The following is a 2,300-nucleotide window of genomic DNA, read 5'->3' on the forward strand; positions in this document are numbered from 1 at the left end:
CCGGGCCCGCCGGCCACCCAGCCAGATGGATGGACAGAAGGCTGCTCTCCCCTCAGCGGGAACATGGACAACTTGTGTTCACCACACCCCCAGCAAAAGCTCGGTTCCTCTTCCCTGCTGCTGCCCCGGGGCCGTGGCCGTGTTTCACAAGCACTAGTTGAATCGCAGGGGACAGCTGATGCCCCGCTCCCCACCGGGGAGATGCGGGAGCGCTCTGCCTCCAGCAACAGCATCCCAGCCCCGTCGCCCCGGCACGTTCTCCTCCCAGCTCCTTTGCCCCAGGAGAGACGTACGTGCTACTGGATGGGACTGTTTTAGGAAGAAGCAAAAGAAATACCCAGGAAACAACTTTCAAGGGACGCTGCTAGGAGGAGGACTGCCGTCTTAGGGAGGGGATTTTTTCCACGGTAGCGGGAGCTGCACAAAGCAGCGAGAGCCCCGCGGTCTGCCCTGCAGCCCTGGACCAGAGGAGGGTCCTGGAGCTCTCACCTCGCAGCTCCCCCAGGTCCAGGGTCTTCCCCAGCTGCTCCAGGAGGTCGGCCCTGGCCGCGTTCTTCTTGTGCTTTTTGCCGTCGTAGTGCTGCTGTGCCATCATGGGGTTGTTGAACCAGGCGGCGCAGAGCTGGCAGTACCTGTCCGAGTCTCTCCGCTGGTGCGGCGACGGCACCGCCGGGGGACTGTCGGCGTGCGGCTGCTTTAGGGAGCTCGGAGCGGCTTCTGCAAGAGGAAACGTTCAGACATGAGCTCTTCCAGGCCGCTGCTGCTGCCTGAGTATCAGCAGCCCCTGAGGCAGATCCCACATTAGACACGGGGTATAATTAGCAGCAGCCACAGCATCCCACTGGATATTTTGGATGGTGCTGCTTGGAAATCTACCATTTCTCATAAAAAAAGCCGCATGAAAGGACAGCGCAGGACTGTTCCTCAATTATCTGCATTTCACTGCCTGGGAAAGGAAAATGCTCTCGTTGCAGTTACACGTCTTATCACTGTTGTGACTAAACCTGCTAAACTTATCCTGCTTAAATTGCTACTTCCAGGAAAAATTGCCAGTGGAGAATAAACAAAACGCGCAAAGCCATCTACTTCTCAAGATAGTGAGACAGATTTATCATTATCTCAGGATTCTTATTTTTCAATTTATTTGATCTCAGAAAGAATAGTAAAAGCTGTAGTAATCATAAATTGTCAGGGATTGAAAAAAAAATAAAATTCAACAGTCAGTCCCCCTCGTTCAGCTTGTGAACTGGCAGGTACCAGCAAACCATGACCTCAGTTTAATCCCATTTCCCCTTCAGATTCACCATGGAGCCATCTGGGAACGCAAATGTGATCCCCGAATAATTTCTGTGAAAAATGGGAGATTATTCTTTGCATAACGGAGCTGCACCTTGCTTGCCACAGTTTTCCTACTTTGTGGAGTGTAAGTCACAAAGCCGTGGAAAAACTTTAAAGTAAAATAAAGTTCAGATAACATTAGGATACGAAAATACACAATGCCTAGCACTTAATCATCACGCCTTATTCAAAAATTCCCTTTTATGTGGTTTTCCTTTTGTTTTCCAGATGAAATGTTTGCACTCTAAATAATTAACAAACCACACCCTCCGTGATACAAGAATAGGCAAAAAAAATAGGTGGTGAGGAGGAGCTCGGTCGCTCTCCTTTGATCAAGAGGCTTCAGCTGAGCCGGGGCTGGCGAGTGACAGACCCACCTCTCGGTCTCGGGAGCGGCAGCGGCGAGCAAACCCAGGCTGTATTTAGAGACATAATTACGACTGAAGCCCACTGTGATTGACTCCACGGCTCCGGAAAGTTAATATTGATACAAATCTGCTGCTGACACACTCTGGAGGGGATGTCTATTAACCTTTCTCCAGGAAATTGTATCTTACATATAACATTACTTACAACCTTATCCATTTCCAGGGGTTTATAAGGTTCTATTGTTTTTGCTGACAAGCGCGAGGTATCGGAGTTCCACGGCCAGGACGGCAGATGAGGCTCCGCTGCCCTCGCCGCCTCCGGAGGACGCCTGGAGAAGGTCTCCTCGCTCGGCACAGCGCGGGTGACACCAGCTCCATCAGGGACTCGTTAATAAAGCGATCACGCGACGGGCTCCTGCGCAGAAAACGCTGTCCGGCGAGCCGCCCGCTTGTCCGGCTTCACCCAGAAGAGCCCAGCCGGGGCCGATGCACCACGATTAGGCGGCAAATTAGGAAACAGCAACGTCACCCGTCCAAGCGAAGGTTCCGCAGGTGATGGATGTGCTTGGCTTGTGAAAAGCGAGCACGGCTTGC

General features: G+C 52.3%; 1 protein-coding gene across 1 annotated transcript in view; it reads right to left on the minus strand.

Moving 5' to 3' along the window:
* The window catches only part of ZMAT4 (zinc finger, matrin-type 4), a 35,241-nt gene that overhangs the window by 13,169 nt on the left and 19,772 nt on the right, over window positions 1-2,300 (minus strand). The window contains exon 4 of the mRNA XM_009865703.1: window positions 490-717. Coding sequence (XP_009864005.1) covers window positions 490-717 — 228 coding nt within the window. The remainder of the gene's footprint in view (window positions 1-489; window positions 718-2,300) is intronic.

The sequence above is a fragment of the Apaloderma vittatum genome, unplaced genomic scaffold (genome assembly GCF_000703405.1).
Source record: "Apaloderma vittatum isolate BGI_N311 unplaced genomic scaffold, ASM70340v1 scaffold4073, whole genome shotgun sequence".
NCBI classification, from domain to species: domain Eukaryota; kingdom Metazoa; phylum Chordata; class Aves; order Trogoniformes; family Trogonidae; genus Apaloderma; species Apaloderma vittatum.